Source organism: Littorina saxatilis, linkage group LG16, assembly GCF_037325665.1.
Source record: "Littorina saxatilis isolate snail1 linkage group LG16, US_GU_Lsax_2.0, whole genome shotgun sequence".
NCBI classification, from domain to species: domain Eukaryota; kingdom Metazoa; phylum Mollusca; class Gastropoda; order Littorinimorpha; family Littorinidae; genus Littorina; species Littorina saxatilis.
This window is the reverse complement of record NC_090260.1, coordinates 47813387-47834173: the sequence shown is the minus strand read 5'-3', so window position 1 is coordinate 47834173 and position 20787 is coordinate 47813387. Positions and strand designations below refer to the sequence as shown.

The 20787-nt window shown below is 43.1% G+C and overlaps 1 protein-coding gene across 1 annotated transcript; it reads right to left on the bottom strand.

Annotated features, from left to right (window-relative positions):
- Positions 1–3656: 3656 nt before the first annotated feature.
- On the bottom strand, positions 3657–9021 carry LOC138951402 (serine/threonine-protein phosphatase 6 regulatory ankyrin repeat subunit B-like). Its single transcript, XM_070323012.1, has one exon. The coding sequence runs from the start codon at positions 8997–8999 to the stop codon at positions 3657–3659; it is 5343 nt and encodes a 1780-aa protein (XP_070179113.1). The 5' UTR covers positions 9000–9021.
- Between the last annotated feature and the right edge of the window lie 11766 nt (positions 9022–20787).

Here is a 20787-nt window from a genome sequence, read left to right as displayed (position 1 = left end):
TCAAGTCTGTAAACAAATACTAAATTTATAGAGTTGTGTAGAGGCATTTATGATTGTCTAAAAACCGGGCTATACCACTCCATAACAGCATGTCAATGTCCTTGCTTCTGTCCACAAGTACTCTAATGACCTTCAACCCCTTCAACCTCTTCACTCTCCTTCCATTCAGTCTGTTCTCTGGTTCACATTGGTTTGTACAGACACAAGCCTGCTTCACAGAGTACAACGCTAAATATACAGATGACATCGCTAAATGAAGAGGCAAGTGTCAGTGTTATATCCTGAAGCAGCAAAACTGAACAACAACAACAAACCTCAAACGTTACACATAAGCTTCAAACCCAATCAAGAAACCTCAAATAAAACTTCATTTTGAAGGAATGGATTGCAAGCAATGCTTCACATGGAATAAAATCAAACAGAAATCTCATTTTGTTGAGTAGATAAACGACATACGGTAAGAGATATACATTATTGAAGTCATTATAGTTAAACATCTTGAATGTTCAGGAAGGCTGATACTGTTCTAGCCTCATATATTATATAAATATTAAATAATATCAACATTGTTTAAAGCAAACACATAAAACCCAAACATCCGTCAAAATAAGCAATGTATACAACATCAGTATATCATCCAAGTAACGATGCGGGACAGACATAGATCTTATCAAATCCTGTGCCGCGTAACACAGTCTATCATTTTCAAGGCAAAACATATAACAATTATAAGTGTATAAGCATTTTTATCAAAATGAAAAGGGAGAAAGGTTTTCAATGTTTGAAAAAACCTCTTCCAGTTTATATTACACACTGTAAAACAAACAACAGTATTATGGTCGATGACCACTATATATAGACGACATGATTTCAGACAAGTAAAGTTCTGGAGTACATTTAAACAATAAATCAAAGCGACTTCACTTACAATCATTACCATTGTTAAACAAAATGGATTAAACTGAACCACTTTAAAAACAAGCAATGTACAAAAGCAATATATCATTCAAGTAACGTTGGGGGTCTGACAAAATCTCATCAAATCTAGCTCCAAATGGGAATGATTCGGAGAAAATGGCTACTGTTGTGCAACGCATGATATCATTTCATAATGACCAAACACATTTTCAAAGAAAAGAATAAAAATGAAAACGACAGTTGATTACTGTTGTGGAATTCGTTCCATACTATACAGTATAACAAAAGTACAGTACGACTGGTAGATGACCAGTACAACAAATGTCCTTGCTTCTGTCCACAAGTACTCTAATGACCTTCAACCCCTTCAACCTCTTCACTCTCCTTCCCTTGAGTCTGTTCTCTGGTTCACATTGGTTTGTACAGACACAAGCCTGCTTCACAATTACCAGTGCTCTTTACAAAGCAGAACAATAGTACAAAGAGCAAATCATGATTGGCAAAATTCTGGGGTTGAGGGAGGTCCAATATGCAAAACAAACTACACACCATTAAAGTTTCCACCAGACTTTTTTTTTTTTGGGGGGGGGGGGGGGTCAAAATTAGGAATATTATTCGAAAACCATGTTCAAAGTTGATCCCGAATTTCAGATCTCTGGATGGAAACAGTCATTCCTGTCTTACCATCACAGTTCGGTGAGCATCTCCTTGTTTAACAGATACATACAGTCAAGCACATACACGTGGATCAACATTCAGACACTATGAAATGGGGTCAGAAACTACTAACATTTTTGTATTTCAACGTTCAGTCAATAACACATTCAAACAGGACATTTAAAACTCATGCATTTACTTAGTCTGGATTTTTTACCCGAAAAAATAAAACGAAACACAATTTATTATAGAGACTTTTAGAGTGTTAAACCTGGATATTTTTTAATTCACTACTTGTCGACACCAAGATACCGTCATGGTCACAAAACAGTGCAGAACTGCAAAACACAACTTTACAGCAGTACATCATGAGAGCAACTCCGGGCATGACCTCTTCCATCTGAAGATTTCAATGCAAATTTACATGCTTCAAATTATGTCTGCTTGATTTTATCCCTGGCAGTTATATGGGCACTAGGACAGCTCTGCAGATCAGGAAAAGCTTATTAGTAGCCTACGTACAACATTATTTGTTTTACGAAACGTTGCAAATTGCGTGGAGCTGGCAATTAGAAGATAATGGTTCTCTCTCGGTCATAGTATACCTTGAGGTGGCAGCCCTAAGATGCCCAAGTACGCAATGTATGCAAGACCCATTCGGAGGAAATCAAGCAGCCTGGAGCCCAATGCATAGCCAGCACATACTTTATGGATTTTATAGCGCTGTGGAGCGCATAGCTATAAAAACCCAATATAGAACTCAGCGGTCCGCATGCATGTGGTCAAATAGTGCCTGCAATAGCTAAGAGCGGCTCTATTTTTAACACGTAGATAGTGGAAGGGATTCCCCATCATCCTGTGTCTCTGCGCATGCGTCAAGCTTTGTGGTGCTTAGCCGCGGGTCAGTTTTACACCATTTGCCGCAGTTTGGAAAGACCGTCTCCTGATAAAACTTGGCTTTCGTCAGTCGGCTTCCTCTTGGTTTGGAAACTATATCCATTCCGGTACCATCGTCATAAAGATATCCGTCACTCTCTTGCTGGTTTCGCATGCTGTGTTTCATGTTATAAATTCCCGTATTATTATTATTATTATTATGTACCGCGATCAGTTCGCCACACACATCTTGAAAAGATCCGCACGCGTAAAAACTGACCCAAAGTCAAGATAACCCGCAGAACCGGCGGCAATGCACCCTTTCGATTCGGCAGTTCGAGTTGCTCTTACAGTTCATCCGTGATTGCAAGAATGTCCTGCAAACGAAAGCGGAATTTTCTGCACAGTTCCACGTCTTCGTAACGATTCAGTGGATGTAGGCGGTCAAGAAAGATCCGGTTGCTTCTCAAATTTCTTCTCATCCTGAATCGGCATGAAAGCAGCCGCCATTTTAAACGCTCCAATAGCCGGTTCCATAACTCTTATTGGAAGGAGGCGCCTGCTATAACTTTATGGCCGACATAAGGCTCTATGCGCGGTCTATGCATTAGAAATAAGAGACTTTATGGAGTCTACAGACTTTATTGCCGTGACGTCATCAATTTAGGCTCCTATGGAGGGGCTATGCATTGGGCTCCTGGTCTCCAGCCAGACAATACCAGTGAGGTATCGGGGATGCAATTGTCAGTCTCAAAAAGAGCATGGTGCGACAGCAAGTTGTGTAATTAAAGAGAAGGAATAACAAAGTCGAGAACATCTTTCAGAAACAATTGACCTCTGTGTCACAACAATAGGCGTCAAATGTGCCAAAGGAGCCCTCCTTGGGAAAATACGAAGAAAAAAGCCATGCAGACGAAGAAAGAAATGCCTACAAGTGTTTGATTGATAATCTTGTCCATTCTGCTTAGAAATGTGAAGCAAACAGACTCATCTGTGGAAAAGAACCTGGAATGATTGTTTGCAGTTTTTTGAATCCTCATATAATGGACGTTTAAGTCGAGGGAGCTTTTGACGGTTGTGAAGCAGGACCATGTGTAACAAAACCCATGCTTGAACAGTGTCTTTGATCCTCAAAATGTCTTAGTAAATGACACGCACAGTGCCTTCGTGTTCCCCGAACCTTCGCGTTTTGTTAGCGTAGATCACTATTCAGGGGCGCCATGCTGAACGAGAGTGTTCACTACTTCTTTATGGCCTTTTCGCCTTGCTAACCTAAGTGCTGTGTTGCCTTTTCTGGTAGTCACTGAGATGTCGGCACCATGCTTCAACAGAGTGTTCACCACCTCTACATGGCCCTCTTGACTCGCATAGTGAAGTGCTGTGAAACCATGTGTGTCTGTTGTGTTGATGTCAGCACCATGCTTCAACAGTGTGTTCACCAGCTCTACAATGCTCTTGCGACTCGCTATGTGCAGTGCTGTGACACCCTGTGCGGTTGTTGTGCTGATGTCAGCACCAAGCTTCAACAGAGTGTTCACCACCTCTACATGGCCAGTGTAACTCGCAAAGTGCAGTGCTGTGACATCATGTGTGGTTGTTGTGTTGGTGTCAGCACCATGCTCCAAAAGTGTGTTCACCACCTCTACATGACCCTGAAGACTCGCACAGCGCAGTGCTGTGAAACCATATGTGTCTGTTGTGTTGATGTCAGCACCATGCTTCAACAGAGTGTTCACCACCTCTACATGGCCATTGTGACTCGCAATGTGCAGTGATGTGACACCCTGTGTGTCTCTTGTGTTGATGTCAGCACCATGCTTCAACAAAGTGTTCGCCATCTTTACATGGCCAGTTTGACTCGCTATGTGCAGTGCTGTGAAACCATGTGTGGTTGTTGTGTTGATGTCAACACTATGCTTCAACAGAGTGTTCACCACCTCTACATAGCCATTTTGACTTGCACAGTGCAGTGCTGTGGCACCCTGTGTGGTTGTGTTGATGCCAGCACCATGATTCAACAGAGTGTTCACCACCTCTACATGGCCATTAAAACTTGCATAGTGCAGTACTGTGGCACCGTTTGTGTCTGTTGTGTTGACGTCAGCACCACGCTTCAACAGAGTTTTCACCACCTCTACATGGCCCGCTTGACTCGCTAATAGCAGTGCTGTGACACCATGTGTGCCTTTTGTGTTTATGTCAGCACCCTGCTTCAACAGAGTGTTCAACTCCTCTACATTGCCCTCTTGACTTACACATTGCGGTGATGTGAAACCTTCTGTTGTTGTTTTGTTGATGTTAGCACCATACTTCAACAGAGTGTTCACCACCTCTACTTGGTCCTTTACACCCTTGACTTGAAGTGCTGTGGCACCCTGTATGTTTGTTGTGTTGATGTCAGCACCATGCTTCAACAGGGTGTTCACCGCCTCTACATGGCCATTTTCACTCGCACTATGCAGTGCTGTGAGACATTCTGTGGTTGTTGTGTTTATGTCAGCACCATGCTTCAACAGAGTCTTTACCACCTCTACATGGCCCTCTTGACTCGCCCAGTGCAGTGCTGTAAAACCCTGTGTGTCTGTTGTGTTGATGTCAGCACCATGCTTCAATAGAGTGTTCACCACCTCTACATGGCCCATGTGACTCCCCCAGTGCAGTGCTGTGAAACTATCAGTGTCAGTTGTGTTGATGTCAGCACCATGCTTCAACAGAGTGTTCACCACCTCTACATGGCCATTTTGACTCGCAATATGCAGTGCTGTGAAACCCTGTGTGGTTGTTGTGTTGGTGTCAGCACCATGCTTCAACAGAGTGTTCACCACCTCTACATGGCCCTCTAGACTCGCACACTGCAGTGCTGTAAAACCCTGTGTGTCTGTTGTGTTGATGTCAGCACCATGCTTCAACAGACCGTTCACCACCTCTACATAACAGTTGCGACTCGCATGGTGAAGTGCTGTGAAACCCTGTGTGTCTGTTGTGTTGATGTCAGCACCATGCTTCAATAGAGTGTTCGCCGCCTCTACATGGCCATTTTGACTTGCAAAGTGCAGCGCTGTGAAACCCTGTGTGTCTGTTGTGTGGATGTCAGCACCATGCTTCAACAGAGCGTTCACAATCTCTTCGTGGCCATTTTGACTCGCACAGTGCAGTGCTGTGAAACTGCCGTCTGTTGTTGTGCTGATATCAGCGCCATGCTTCAACAGAGTGTTCACCACCTCTGCATGGCCATTTTGACTCGCAATGTGCAGTGCTGTGGAACCCTGTGTGATTGTTGTGTTGATGTCAGCACCATACTTCAACTGAGTGTTCACAACCTCTACGAGGCCATTTTGACTCGCACAGTGCAATGCTGTGAAACCTTGTGAGTTTGTTGTGTTGATGTCAGCACCATTCTTCAACAGAGTGTTCACCACCTCTACGTGGCCATTTTGAATCGCACGATGCAGTGCTGTGACACCTTGCGCAGTTGTTGTGTTGATGTCAGCACCATGCTTCAACAGAGTGTTCACAACCTCTACGTGGCCATTTTGACTTGCAGAGTGCAATGCTGTAAAACCTTGTGAGTTTGTTGTGTTGATGTCAACACCATTCTTCAACAGAGTGTTTACCACCTCCACATGGCCCTCTCGACTCGCCCAGTGTAGTGCTGTGAAACCACGTTTGTCTGTTGTGTTGATGTCAGCATCGTGCTTCAACAGAGTGTTCACCACCTCTAAATGGCCATTTTGACTCGCATACTGCAGTGCTGTGTCACATTCAGTGTCTGTGTTGATGTCAGCACCATGCTTCAACACAATGTTCACCACCTCTACGTGGCCATTTCGACTCGCACAGTGCAGTGCTGTGAAACCATGTGTGCCTGTTGTGTTAATGTCAGCACCATGCTTCAACAGAGCGTTCACCACCTCTACATGGCCCTCTAGACTCGCCCAGTGCAGTGCTGTAAACCCCTGTCTGTCTGTTGTGTTGATGTCAGCCCCATGCTTCAACAGAGTGTTCACCACCTCTAAATGGCCATTTTGACTCGCATACTGCAGTGCTGTGAAACCATGTGTGTCTGTTGTGTTGATGTCAGCAGCATGCTTCAACTGAGTGTTCACAACCTCTACGAGGCCATTTTGACACGCACAGTGCAATGCTGTGAAACCTTGTGAGTTTGTTAAGTTGATGTCAGCACCATTCTTCAACAGAGTGTTCACCACCTCTACGTGGCCATTTTGAATCGCACGGTGCAGTGCTGTGACACCTTGCGCAGTTGTTATGTTGACGTCAGCACCATGCTTCAACAGAGTGTTCACAACCTCTACATGGCCATTTTGACTTGCAGAGTGCAATGCTGTAAAACCTTGTGAGTTTGTTGTGTTGATGTCAGCGCCATGCTTCAACAGAGTGTTCACCGCCTCTACATGGCCCTCTTGACTCGCCCAGTGTAGTGCTGTGAAACCACGTTTGTCTGTTGTGTTGATGTCAGCACCATGCTTCAACAGAGTGTTCGAAACCTCTACGTGGCCATTTTGACTCGCACAGTGCAATGCTGTACAACCTTGTGAGTTTGTTCTGTTGATGTCAGCACCATTCTTCAACAGAGTTTTCACCACCTCTACGTGGCCATTTTGACACGCACAGTGCAGTGCTGTGAAACTTTGTGGGTTTGTTGTGTTGATGTCAGCACCATGCTTCAACAGAGTGTTTACCACCTCCACATGGCCCTCTCGACTCGCCCAGTGTAGTGCTGTGAAACCACGTTTGTCTGTTGTGTTGATGTCAGCATCATGCTTCAACAGAGTGTTCACCACCTCTAAATGGCCATTTTGACTCACATACTGCAGTGCTGTGTCACATTCAGTGTCTGTGCTGATGTCCGCGCCATGCTTCAACACAATGTTCACCACCTCTACATGGCCATTTCGACTCGCACAGTGCAGTGCTGTGAAACCATATGTGTCTGTTGTGTTGATGTCAGCACCATGCTTCAACAGTGTGTTTACCACCTCCACATGGCCCTTGAGACTCGCCCAGTGTAGTGCTGTGAAACCATATGTGTCTGTTGTGTTGATGTCAGCAGCATGCTTCAACTGAGTGTTCACAACCTCTACGTGGCCATTTTGACTCGCACAGTGCAATGCTGTGAAACCTTGTGAGTTTGGTGTGTTGATGTCAGCACCATGCTTCAACAGAGTGTTCACAACCTCTACGTGGCCATTTTGACTCGCACAGTGCAATGCTGTAAAACCTTGTGAGTTTGTTGTGTTGATCTCAGCACCATGCTTCAACAGAGTGTTCACCGCCTCTTCATGGCCCTCTCGACTCGCCCAGTGTAGTGCTGTGAAACCATGTGTGCCTGTTGTGTTGATGTCAGCACCATGCTTCAACTGAGTTTTCACCGCCTCTACATGGCCATTTTCACTCGCACTATGCAGTGCTGTGAGACATTGTGTGATTGTTGTGTTTATGTCAGCACCATGCTTCAACAAAGTGTTCACCACCTCTGCGTGGCCATTTTGACTCGCTATGTACAGTGATGTGACACCATGTGTGCCTCTTGTGTTTATGTCAGCACCATGCTTCAACAGAGTGTTCACCACCTCTACATGGCCCGCTTGACTCGCTAATAGCAGTACTGTGAAACCATGTGTGACTGTTGTGTTGATGTCAGCACCATGCTTCAACAGAGTGTTCACCACCTCTATATGGCCATTTTGACACGCTAAGTTCAGTGCTGTGAAACCCTGTGTGGTTGTTGTGTTGATGTCAGCACAGTGCTCCAACAGAGTGTTCACCATTCCTAAATGGCCATTTTGACTTGCACAGTGTAGTGCTGTGGCACCCTGTGTGGCTGTTGTGTTGATGTCAGCACCATGCTTCAACAGGGTGTTCACCACCTCTACATGGCCATCATTACTTGCACAGTGCACAGCTGTTTCACCCTGTGTAGTTGCTGTGTTGATGTCAGCACCATGCTTCAACAGAGTGATCACCACATCTACATGGCCATTTTGACTCGCTACATGCAGAGCTGTGAAACCCTGTGTGTCTTTAATATTGATGTCAGCACCATGCTTCAACAGAGTGATCACCACATCTACATGGCCATTTTGACTCGCAAAGTGCAGTGCTGTGACACCAAGTGTGTCTGTTTTGTTGATGTCAGCACCATGCTTCAACAGAGTGTTCACCACCTCTACATGGCCCTGTTGACTCGCAATGTGCAGTGATGTGACCCCCTTTGTAGTTGTTGTGGTGACGTCAGCACCATGCTCCAAAAAAGTGTTCACAACATCTACATTGCCATTTTGACTCGCTATGTGCAGTGCTGTGCCACCCTGTGTGGTTGTTGTGTTGATGTCAGCACCATACTTTAACAGAGTGTTCACCACCTCAATATGGCCCTCTTCACTCGCCCAGTGCAGTGCTGTGAAACCCTGTGTGCCTTCATCCTTTAATTCATATACTTCACCATTGGGTTGGTTTTCCTTGTTGAGGATCTCATGTGTACTACTGCCTTCCACGTGTGATGACATATCAGTTATAGTCGAGGACATCGGTAAAGGATTACCAATACCACCGCTCTTGATTGCATCAGCTAGCTGCGTCATCAAAGCAGGTTCTGAAAAGACAATATTTACAATTTGTTTATGCTCTTAAAGGCCTTGTTCGGGTTAGAATTTGAGAAATATCGTCTTTTGTTTCATATTTATTGACCACGGCCTTCGGCCTTGGTCAATAATAATGAAACAAAAGTCGATATGGCCCCCAAGGACCGACAAAAAAGCTGGTCTGTCAACAAACCACCAAACATCGTTTTTGTCATCATTTTGGTAGTGAGAAAATAAGTGCACAATCAACCCAGGGAGCCATGCTTTGAAACACGGGTTCCGTGCTGATAACCACACGAGTCCTGGTTTGATAACCACTGGCAATCAAAGCTGGCGTGTGAAATCAACTTTCTGTGTTTTTGAGTTCATTAAATGTTGGGATGAATATGACAGGTTTGAGGATGCACAGTTCTGTAGGTTCATCTCGGTATTCCATCCCCTCGGTTTTTTTTTGTAAATATTAAGCTGAGTGATCGAATGTGGAAGCTACGTTTGGTCAAAGGTCACAGAAGATTTGCGTCGTGCAGCGAAGGAAAGAATCGCGATCTTGTTTTCGACTCAGTACCTCTTTGTTTTTCATTAGACCTGTCATTCTGCTTGCTCGGCTTTGTTAGATGTTTGCATATCTTGTTGCTATTTTCTTTGCTTTTATTATTGTTTCTTATTTGTGCTTCGTTTATCGATACAACGTCTTGTGCACGGGTCAAAATGTGTGTGTCAGGGGTCGTTTTACTTGAACTTGACGTTCGTGTTTCTCCGAACGTCTGTGTATCGAAACACAGATACACGCACTCCATGACTCTGTAAGAAGACAAAACATATCGCTAGGTTTCATTTGTTTTTGATGAATGTATGACCTTTCATGAAGTAGTTTTGTTTTTTGTTTACTTTTGCCAGTTTGCCAGTTCGTTTTTGGAACTTTGCAAAGCAGTGTCGTGTCGTCTGTTTAGGTCTGGGGAAACACCAATAAAAAGAGCCGAAGAATCCCCGAGCGTTTCTATTGGGTTTGCTTTTGATTATCCATGTTTATTACCAATTCAGTGCCCCATATGGCTTTTTGACCAATCAGGACGGATTCTAGGTGACCCTCTAAATGTTATAACGTTCAGGCAGGGACCCTTTTTGTTTATCAAGCTAAAAATTAACAAGACAAAGTAAAAATGTAATTCAACAATATCAGCGTGATTTATTCTAAAGAATGACACTTCAAATGCTGTCAGGTAATACTCTCTTTATCTAAAAAAAAAAAAAAAACCAGAAAAGCGAGTTTTGTCGGTGGGTGCGTAACGGAACAGCAAGGCACCGCCCATCGTCTGAGTGTGCAATGCCGACCGCTCACTTGAAATCTAAATGATCAAAGTTCGGAAAAATCAAGTGAAATTGCGCCACTCGCTTTACATCAAATGTATCTTTACGTCATTTCCCATCCGTCTGGAGTCGGTTCTAAATCTGTCGCTCTCTGTTCAACGAGAAAAAGCGAAGCAACCGAAACGCATGTTCAACATGGTTTATCTTGTGAGATTGTTGTGTGTCAAAGGCATTTGACCTGTGAATATTCATCACGTGAGGTGTGTTACTCTGATTGGCTGACTCAGGTCACGAGAATTCTTTGACTGACAGGCATAATCAGGTAGAAGCGCTCAAGTTCACATTGCGGCTGTTCTGTCTAATTCGCAGGGTTGCTTCGAAATTTCTTTTGGTCGAATTAAACGGTAATAAAACCGTTATTTCTAATATGTGACCCTCCACCACGGAATGAGTCGCATGTCACCTTTTCATATTTTTACATTTTCTTAAAGAGTTTTTTTTATTCTCTATCCAGTGGTGAAAACCGTTTATGAAAAGAGTGAACACCTTTCGAGTTATAAGCCTGTGACTATGGTGACCCTCACACTGTGACTAGACACTCCCCGGACTTATATTAAGCCTAGCGCAGAACCGCGCGAGGTGACATGCGACTCATTTTGTGGTGGAGGGTCACATATGCTGACTGTTAGCAAATGATAACAGACATGTCTCACAAACGATATCAGCATTCGCCTAAAAGGCTCATGCTTGATATCTTTTTTCTCGACATGTCTTGTTATCATTTGCTAACAGTCAGCATATTAGAAATAACTCATAATAACCTGCTTCCTGCAACTATGGTAACCGGGGATTTATTGCCTGGGGAACATGAGACTTATTTCCCAGGTGCTTGTGAATGAAAACTCGTGAAAATGATGACAATTCCAGTGATCTAAAGCAGGTTAAGAATAAAGAAAGAAAAAAAAAGAATAATTACTCAATCATATTGCACTCGCTTTTTTTTTTTTTTACAACTAAAACAAATACCACTGGTTAATGATGGATGATATTTATTACAGATACGATGAAACTTGTGATGGTAAGGTTCTTATGATTAAATATAACGTCTTATCTGTAATTCTACAGGAGAAGTAAGGTTCTTATGATTCAATATAACGTCTTATCTGTAACTCCACAAAAGAAGTCCGATGTTAAAATTGCGCGGTGGTCAGACTCCTGGGTTGATGAGGATCATAATGTATCTTCCAGGTCCTCGTTGGTTACAGAAACAGTTCTCCAGAAAGTTAGAGTAAAAGAAAACAAAATCCTTTCCTCCACAAAAGAAGTCTTGATGTAAAAACTGCGCGGAGGTCAGACTCCTGGGTTGATGAGGATTATGATGTATTTTCCAGGTCCTCGTTGGTTACAGAAACATATGTGTCAATAATGATACGATCGACTTAGAAAGGTTAAAAAAACAACATCTGTCCTTGCTACATGGCGTCCGCTCGAATAACGTTCCCCACCCTCGACCGACCAATCGAAGGCACAGTTCATCAACAAGCCATGGTAACCCGAAGAAACGATCCATGGCGACTCACACAACTTATGATCACAAAGAACAAACACAGACAATGGCGGAACACTACGTTAATAAACCGAACGACGTCAGTAAAACAATGACGCGTAAATAAAACATAGGCGCAGGAAATATTGCGTATCGCGACAGCCTTGTGGATAAGACATCAGCCTCCTAATTGGAAGGTCGTAAGTTCAAATCCCGGCCGCGCCCGCCTGGTGGGTTAAGGGTGGAGATTATTCCGATCTCCCAGGTCAACTTATGTGCAGACTTGCTAGTGCGTTAACCCCCTTCGTGTGCACATACACGCACAACTGAGACCACGTGCGCAAGGAAAAGATCCTAAAGTCCATGTCAGAGTTTGGTGAGTTATAGAAACACAAAAATACCCAGCTTGCTTCCCCCGAAAGCGGCGTATGGCTTTCTAAATGGCGCGGTAAAAACGGTCATACACGTAAAAACCCACTCGTGCGAAAACATGAGTGAACGTGCGAATTTCAGCCTATGAACGGGGAAGAAAACAAGTCGCGTAAGGCGAAATAACAACATTTAGTCAAGCTGTCGCGAACTCACAGAATGAAACTGAACGCACTGCTTTTTTCACCAAGACCACATACTCGTAGTTTCGTCAGTCCACCGCTCGTGGCAAAGGCAGTGAAATCGACAAGCCATGCAGAATAGTGCGGTAGTGGTCGCGCTGAGCAGGATAACACGCTTTTCTCTCTGTCTATTCTTTTTAGCTTACTGAGTTTGTTTTTAGTCCAAACATATCATATCTATATGTTTTTTTAATCAGGAACCGACAAGGAATAAGATGAAAGTGTTTTTAAATCGATTTCGGACAATTAATTTTAATCATAATTTTCATATTTTTTATTTTTAGAGCTTGTTTGTAATCCAATTATAACATATTTGTGACGATTTATTAGAACGACCTACGATTGAGGACAACCAAGACTATCGCGGGAACATTCTATCGCATTGGAGTGACCGAGATATCGCAGAGTAACATAACTCACGTCATCAATCACATATGACGTAAGCTGGATTTTACGTGTGTCATTCCGAAGCAAGAAGCAGTAAAACAGAGAGTTTAGAATATTATTGTTTGCTAACAAGAAAAGGAAATACAGGTAGGAAAATAGAAAGGAACACCTGAAGCTTTGAAGAATTAGATTGAATGGTCCATAAAGGGAAAGGCGGGAGGATTATTTCTTGGTGATAAAATGTAGGAATTTCATAACCAACGCAAAATAGTTCTAACCGATTGTGAGATGGAAAGGAAACATCTTCCATGTCCACAAGAACGAAGAATTCGTTTTCACTAGCTTAATTTGAAGTAAGTACACGAGATTAATTATCGTTCAAACCAAATAAGTAACAGGCATACTAATATGTGAAAGCGGCATAATTAGGACAAGAAAAAGATGTGGAATTCATAATTCATTGAATGTATGTAATTGACTTTCATGACAACGAACATCAACGATTCGTTTTGGGAACATAACCAGAAATTTAGTTAGTTGCTTGATATTAACACATTCTATTTGTTCCAGGCTTTGGTCGCTTGTTTGTCTCGCTTGACCGCAAGACTTGCAACTCGTCGTTTTGATGACAGACGAATCGGGAGTTAACACAACTACGTTCCAAGAAGATTCATCGCGGTTTACGTGAAGAGAGTGACGTTGGAAGCGTACGAAGTCGAACATGGAATGAAAGACTAAGTGACAATTCGAGACTTCAGTAGAATTCCATCTGATACTATTTATGAAAGTAACAAAAGGCAGACCGGGTGTTTCTGCAATTTATTTAATGTGAGCGGAGAATGTGACGGCGAACAATCCATTAGGCCTATACAATCTGCTACGAATTCATGAGAAAGATGATGAACTTTGAGGATGATGTAAAATCCAGTGGTGAAGAGGTGGACGAGTAAGCGTGAAGGAACAGTGACCTGAACGGGAAGTGCGCCTGAGCGCTACGTCTGGAACACCGAACAACCACATGAGAAGAAGAGGAGAACAGAACACAATGCCGAAGATGCCTGGAAGATCTTGTTAGAAGCCAGAAGCTGAATAAAAGCTGAGTCTAAATTTAGATCAATCACCAAGCATCGTTGATGATCGTTGTGTGCATGTCTGTCTTCTTATCCTTTACACCCACAAGATAATATCCAATTTAGATTCTTAATAACTGATAAGTCCAAAGGAATGACGTAGAAAATAAACCCTAGACAACGATAACACACATTCCTTCAAGAAATCAGTAACAAATGGATGGCTCGTCCGGGGATCGCTAAATTTGGGATATGAATTTGTGTGTTGTGTGTATGTAATTCATCTCATCATCATCACTTTTGTTAAATAAATAAAGTATCACTAATTAACTGTAGCGTCAGGTCTAGTCCATGGGAAAGTTGATTAACTCAACGTAGTAAATTACGACCCAACAGAGAGATCTGTTCGGTTGTGTTGGGTAGCCAGAATGTAAAGAAACGGCTCTGATATTTCTTTTCTGGATGAAAACCAACGGAAACATAAATCGGGATTGTAGGATAGTTCCGTAATTTATATAGTGTGTTCTGGTAATATTCAAAGTCTGGTGTGACTGTAGAATAAAGACAGAGTAGATGCATGTATATTTAACCTGCTAGGATCAATCAGAACGGTCAAGTAGACTAAGATTAATCAGCAACTAAGGGTTAGTATATTTTATGTTTCTCTGATTACCAGAAGCTCGACTATAAAGAATGAATGGTAAAAGCTATTAGTAATCGTAGAGTAGTTACACGACAGAACATAGCTGTTCTAAGTTTGAACACCATACAATTCAGCTCGTCAAGTTGACGTGGGTGGCAGATTTAGTCAATAGTTTTCGCGACCGGGCCGGGTACGAAATTGAGACTAAAGTCACATATTTTGCATTACATAAAGTGTAAGCATTATAACGACTGTGTAAGGCACAGTTTTTGCTTTTCGGAAGCGCGATTTAATTTCGTCCGTGTTATAAATCGGGAATTTTAATTTTCGTTTACGACGACATCAAGATGAACACGCGCGGATCCGAAGCAGCTCGCGCTGAGCGAGAAAATAATCTGGCACTGGCAGACAGAGAAGACACAGAAGAAAATGGCGAGATAAATACGTGTACAACCAACCCGAAATTGACAGCACTCGATCGCACGAAAGAACTCTTGGAAGAAGGAAAGCTCTTGGAGTTGACAGGTACTGAGTTGCGTGAATTCGTTCTTCAACAGAAAGAACGTCAGCGCGAGCAAGAAGAACGTCGACTAGAACGAGAAGAAAGAGCTCGTCTCGAAGAACTTCGAATTCAAGTCGAATTAGCTCGAGCTACAGCTGAACATACCGGTGAAAACAGTAACCGGAATAACAACCGCAACGATGAACCTAGATCTCGAGACAACTACCAAGCTAAGCTACCTTTCTTGGAAGATAAAGACGACATCGAATCTTTCATACTCCAGTTCGAGAGACATGCAATGAGCTACAATTGGGAGGAAGCAACATGGGCTGTGAAAATGTCTTCACTACTGAAAGGACAAGCAAGGATTGCTTACGCCAGAATGAAGAACGAGGATGCAGGTAATTATTATCTTCTGAAGAAGACGCTGTTGGAGCGATGCAAGATTACTGCAGAATCATACAGGGAGAAATTCCGACGCACGCGGAAGAACCAGGATGAAAGTAGCACAGAGTACATAACGCGAATTTCATTGTACCTGGACCGCTGGATAGAAATGTCCGAGAAAGGAGGCACTGTAGAGGATTTGAAAGACATTTTTCTACAAGAGCAGGTACTCGACAACATGCCACCAGAACTAGTCACATACGTCAAAGATAGAGAACCCCGAAACATCGATGATGTCATCAAGTTGTGGGTACGATACGATGAAGCCAGAACAAGTTCAATTCGGAAAGTACGGACACTTGAAGGAAAGAGCAATGAAGAGAAGGGGAAAGAAGGAAGGAGGAATGAAGAAAGAGGAAATGGAAGACGAGGCTACAATGACAAAGGAAAGAATGGTCGGGACCATGGAAGAAGATCCGATGAGAAAGAAGGATCAAACTCAAAGCCAAAGGTTTCCTGCTACTTTTGTCAGGGTCCACATTTCAGATACGACTGTCCGAAACTGAAGAAGAAAGAAGAAGCTGGTGCAGCGATGCAAGAAGATGAAGAGAATTTTCAAAGATCGTCTTACGACATGCTGTGTGACGTCTGTGAGAAGAAAAACTTCACGAAGTTCTCACAAGTATTAGTTGAAGGAAAACCTGCGACCGCATACAGAGATACAGGAAGCACGTCAATCATCGTCGATGCAGATCTAATCCCAGAAGGGAAGATTTCATCTCAAGTAAGAGAAACGACGTTGGCGAAGAAGAATGTGAAAGAAACGCTGCGGACCGCCAAGATACATCTCGATACACCTTACTTCGTAGGAGAAACGGAGGTAAGCGTGATGGAAAACCCTGTCCATCCTGTACTCATTGGAAACAAGATGGGTGTGGGATCGGCAAGAAAAGAGACTCCTGTATATCCTATCAGGAATCCAGAGTTGAAAGAGACGGCTGCCGCTGTCACTACTCGACAAGAAGAGAGAAGAGAAATGGAGGAACAAGAAAAGACTCCAACATTTCCAGAAACTGACCAGTTGTTTTCATCAGTAGATCTGAAGAAAGAACAACGAGAAGACCACACGCTGAACAGACTACACGTTCTCGCAGAGACGAAGATCGTGAAAGGAAGGGTCACGTTCGTCCATGTCAAAGGCATACTGTATCGACAGTATATGGACAAATATGGAAAAACGCATCAGCAAGTGGTGGTCCCGATACAGAGGAGAAGTAAGGTGCTCAGCGTAGGACACGATACTCCTATGGCTGGCCACTTAGGTCACAAGAAGACACGGGAGAGAGTTTGGCAGGATTTCTACTGGCCCGGAATGGTGGGAGATATCAGAAGATACTGCATGTCGTGTGACACTTGTCAACGGACGACACCGAAAGGACGCACAAAACGTGTGCCGTTAGGGAAGATGCCCGTTATCGACACGGCGTTCAAACGAGTGGCAGTAGACCTCATCGGTCCCATCAAACCTATCTCCGAGTCCAAGAAACAATACATTCTCGTAATGGTAGACTACGCCACTCGTTATCCAGAGGCTGTCGCCTTGAAGGACATCCGAGCTGAAACCGTAGCAGAAGCACTATGGAATTTCTGGACTAGATTAGGGATTCCAGATGAAATACTGACGGACCAAGGAAAACAGTTCACATGCGAGTTGATGCAACAAGTGAACCAACTCCTCCACATCAAGGGATTGACCACAACCCCGTGGCATCCTCAGGCCAATGGGTTAGTTGAAAGATTCAACGGTACGCTCAAGTCTATGCTCAAGAAGCTGACTATTGAACAACCCAAGAAGTGGGATCAATACCTACCAGCCTTGCTGTTCGCCTACCGAGAGGTCCCACAGGACTCATTGGGATTCTCGCCTTTCGAACTCTTGTTCGGTCGCACAGTGAAAGGTCCTATGCACGTGCTACGACAACTGTGGACGGAAGAAGATGCGTCAGACGAAATCAAAACAACGGCAGAGCATGTGACAGAACTACGGAATCGTATTGAAGGAACTTGCAAGATCGCGCGAGAGAATCTCGCCAAGTCATCAACACGGCAGGCTCAATACTACAACAAGTTTGCCAAGAAAAGAGCATTCGTTGTAGGAACCAGAGTCCTGCTGCTGCTTCCCACAAAACGGAACAAGCTGGAGTTAGCTTGGAAAGGACCGTACTTAGTGGAAGAGAAGATCAACTCGTTTGACTATCGTGTCAAAGTGGGAAAAGTTTCCCGAGTCTACCACATCAATCTTCTTCGACAGTACCATGAGAGAGACATTATGTTGGAACAAGAAGTCCCTGGTGTCGACGAAGAAGAAGAAGAAGTTGTGGCAGTCGTGGTGGTTGATCTGGAAGAACGCGAAGATGAATACTACGCAAATGTGGAAAACGTCGCGCATATACCCATGCCAGCGACGAAACGCAACGAAACTGGAAAAGATGTACATATCTGTACAGGGTTGACAGCGGAGCAACAAAGAGAAGTTCGAGAAGCTTGCGAAGAAGCCAACCAACCCTCGATTGATGAGATGGGCACTACAGCTGCAGCCCTACTCATTCTCCATCAAAGTCATTCCAGGGAAAGACAACATCGGGGCCGACTATCTCAGTCGGGCTTCATGAATGAGTTGATGTGAACCATTGAAGTGACTACCAATCTGTGTCTCAAGACTCATGTAGAATCTGAACCTGTTATTATGTTGAAATAAAATTGATTGGTGCTCTGAACGGTGTAGAGTCGTTTTATATAAACCATAAAGATAGATTGAGTACAATCTTCCCCTTCCATGGGCATTTGTGACGATTTATTAGAACGACCTACGATTGAGGACAACCAAGACTATCGCGAGAACATTCTATCGCATTGGAGTGACCGAGATATCGCAGAGTAACATAACTCACGTCATCAATCACATATGACGTAAGCTGGATTTTACGTGTGTCATTCCGAAGCAAGAAGCAGTAAAACAGAGAGTTTAGAATATTATTGTTTGCTAACAAGAAAAGGAAATACAGGTAGGAAAATAGAAAGGAACACCTGAAGCTTTGAAGAATTAGATTGAATGGTCCATAAAGGGAAAGGCGGGAGGATTATTTCTTGGTGATAAAATGTAGGAATTTCATAACCAACGCAAAATAGTTCTAACCGATTGTGAGATGGAAAGGAAACATCTTCCATGTCCACAAGAACGAAGAATTCGTTTTCACTAGCTTAATTTGAAGTAAGTACACGAGATTAATTATCGTTCAAACCAAATAAGTAACAGGCATACTAATATGTGAAAGCGGCATAATTAGGACAAGAAAAAGATGTGGAATTCATAATTCATTGAATGTATGTAATTGACTTTCATGACAACGAACATCAACGATTCGTTTTGGGAACATAATCAGAAATTTAGTTAGTTGCTTGATATTAACACATTCTATTTGTTCCAGGCTTTGGTCGCTTGTTTGTCTCGCTTGACCGCAAGACTTGCAACTCGTCGTTTTGATGACAGACGAATCGGGAGTTAACGCAACTACGTTCCAAGAAGATTCATCGCGGTTTACGTGAAGAGAGTGACGTTGGAAGCGTACGAAGTCGAACATGGAATGAAAGACTAAGTGACAATTCGAGACTTCAGTAGAATTCCATCTGATACTATTTATGAAAGTAACAAAAGGCAGACCGGGTGTTTCTGCAATTTATTTAATGTGAGCGGAGAATGTGACGGCGAACAATCCATTAGGCCTATACAATCTGCTACGAATTCATGAGAAAGATGATGAACTTTGAGGATGATGTAAAATCCAGTGGTGAAGAGGTGGACGAGTAAGCGTGAAGGAACAGTGACCTGAACGGGAAGTGCGCCTGAGCGCTACGTCTGGAACACTGAACAACCACATGAGAAGAAGAGGAGAACAGAACACAATGCCGAAGATGCCTGGAAGATCTTGTTAGAAGCCAGAAGCTGAATAAAAGCTGAGTCTAAATTTAGATCAATCACCAAGCATCGTTGATGATCGTTGTGTGCATGTCTGTCTTCTTATCCTTTACACCCACAAGATAATATCCAATTTAGATTCTTAATAACTGATAAGTCCAAAGGAATGACGTAGAAAATAAACCCTAGACAACGATAACACACATTCCTTCAAGAAATCAGTAACAATATTTATATGGTTTTTTCAATCAGAAAATGACGAAGAATAAGATGAAATTGAGATGTTTTTGGATCGTTTAATAAAAAATAATTTTAATTACAAGTTTCCGATTTTTAATGACCAAACTCATTCATTAGTTTTTAAGCCACCAAGCTGAAATGCAATACCAAAGTCCGGCCTTCGTCGAAGATTGCTTGGCCAAAATTTCAATCAATTTGATTGAAAAATGAGGGTGTGACAGTGCCGCCTCAACTTTTACAAAAAGCCGGATGTCATCAAAGATGTTTTTTTGCTGGCAAGTTTGGCAAAGCTGGCCATAAAAAAAAAATACTGGGCCAAATATGGTTTGCCAACTAAGGCCCAGTTATGGCTTGCAATTACTGGGCCATCTATAGCATTCCAGTAATACTGTCGGCCAGTAAAATTCCTTAGTTGGCCCATTGTTGGCATGCCATTGATGGCCCAGAGCTGGTTTGCCTGCATTGGCCCATGTATGGCGTTTTGCTGGCAATTATAAGTGGGTTTTTGCTGGCACGCCAACAAAGGGCCAATTCTGGATTATTATAATTGTCGAAACAGCTTGACGTCACTGGTGATGATGACGCATTGTCAATCAAATCCGGCCCGCGGTGGTTCTGCAGATGTCCGCTGATTTGTTTTGCATTCAAGGAATTTCCAAAGCACCTTCTTCTATTGCAGTACGCGTCCGATCTCCTCCGGCTAGAAGCAAGCATGGTGAGTTTCACAAACAGTTGTGTGAGCAGGTCGTCGCAACGGCGCTAGTATCTACTTCAAGTTCTTGTTCTTCTCCTCCGTTGTCGGTCTTCAGTTCATCTTTCTTCTGCTGGACGTTTGAGTCAGTTCGCAAAATATAATAGCAGGGGCGGACGAGGGGGTTTCTGGACCCCCCCCCCCCCCCCTCCCCTAGCCCAAAAATAAAAATATTTTTATGGTGCATTTCTTTATTTTACATTGAGTTTCAATTTTTTGGGTATTAATCAGTGACAAAATCTGCTGCCTGAAACTGGTAATGATCATCCTCAGAAAGCACCAGATTGCACCATTTTGCATCCTTATTTTCAAA